At 35.1% G+C, this 1,157-nt stretch overlaps 1 protein-coding gene across 1 annotated transcript; it reads right to left on the bottom strand.

The window, feature by feature from the left end:
* Nucleotides 1–42: 42 nt before the first annotated feature.
* On the bottom strand, nucleotides 43–462 carry LOAG_15862 (hypothetical protein; the record flags this gene model as incomplete). Its single annotated transcript, XM_003151349.1, has 2 exons — nucleotides 43–195; nucleotides 310–462. Coding segments are annotated over 2 exons (306 nt in total), but the record flags the coding sequence as incomplete, so codon positions are not given.
* Nucleotides 463–1,157: the final 695 nt, after the last annotated feature.

Raw genomic sequence — 1,157 nt, 5'->3', positions numbered from 1 at the left:
AAAAAGTAATAGAATTTTGGATCCAAAAATGATAAAGGAAACCTCAATGATCTGTTCATCGCTGCCTTGAGCAATATGTTCAAATGCTTTATCGATGAAATTTTGATATTTTGATAACTTGGTCTTTAATGTGTGCATCATCATCACCTGTTCTGTATGTGAATGCTTTGTCAATGGTCCATTGGTTACTGTATCCTGCAACGTTGACAATAATATTTATGACCCGGTTTCCACCATCTAGTTATGCTTCTTTTACAGGTACTCATTTTTGCTTACAATACTCATTTCAAAAAAGGAGTTATATGTTACCTGGAATAAACTGAGACGACTGGGTGATGATGAACGGGGATCGGCGATTGGCGACAAGTCATCAATAGTTACGTCCATTTCGGGTGCCGGTAAGGAGCAAACTCCAGCCGATGAACCTTCACTTTTGAAGCGTCTGTATTCTGATTCCTGCATAAAGAGACTGTTTCAGCTTATTAAATAATTCCAAACAAAAGTTTCTTATGTTTGGAGTAAAGCAAGATACTGATACAGAAACAAAAGTCTACTATTTTGCGATCTCTATGTTGACGTCTCCTCTAACTCATAATATTCCGTGAAAAAACAGGACCATAAGTCCATGAGCAATTAAAATGAGTGACGTTAACAACAAATGAATACTATGAAATATCAATTAAGGTAATATTTTTATATCAGATGAGAACCAATTCCTGAAAAAATTCATTCAAATTCCACACCTGCTGAATCTTGTTGCGAATCAGATGCAGTAAAGAAATTATTTTCTTTAGGGAAGCAATACCAGCGCGAATGGGACTATTAGTAATGCCGGTAATGTCACCAAAGACAACTGTCACGATTAGGTCACTACTCCACGGACGTACTCTCAGTTCTTATTCATATTTTGTTTGAATGCCTTTCCAATATAAAATTTCAAAATATTCATATTGTCGAGCTAGAACATGACAGGAAGGTCGAGTCCTGGCAACGCTCTGCAGATGACAGAAAAACATGGGCAATGACACGACGGCATTCCACACAAGTTTGACGTCAAGAAAGTTTCTATCACCTTTAACAAGCTATGTATGTTTGCATATATGTATATATATATATATATATATATATATATATATATATATATATATATATATATA

The sequence above is a fragment of the Loa loa genome, assembly GCF_000183805.2.
Source record: "Loa loa unplaced genomic scaffold supercont3.2970, whole genome shotgun sequence".
Classification (NCBI taxonomy): Eukaryota; Metazoa; Nematoda; class Chromadorea; order Rhabditida; family Onchocercidae; genus Loa; species Loa loa.
Note: the sequence above shows the minus strand (reverse complement) of the source record. Positions and strands in the feature narration are given on the sequence as shown.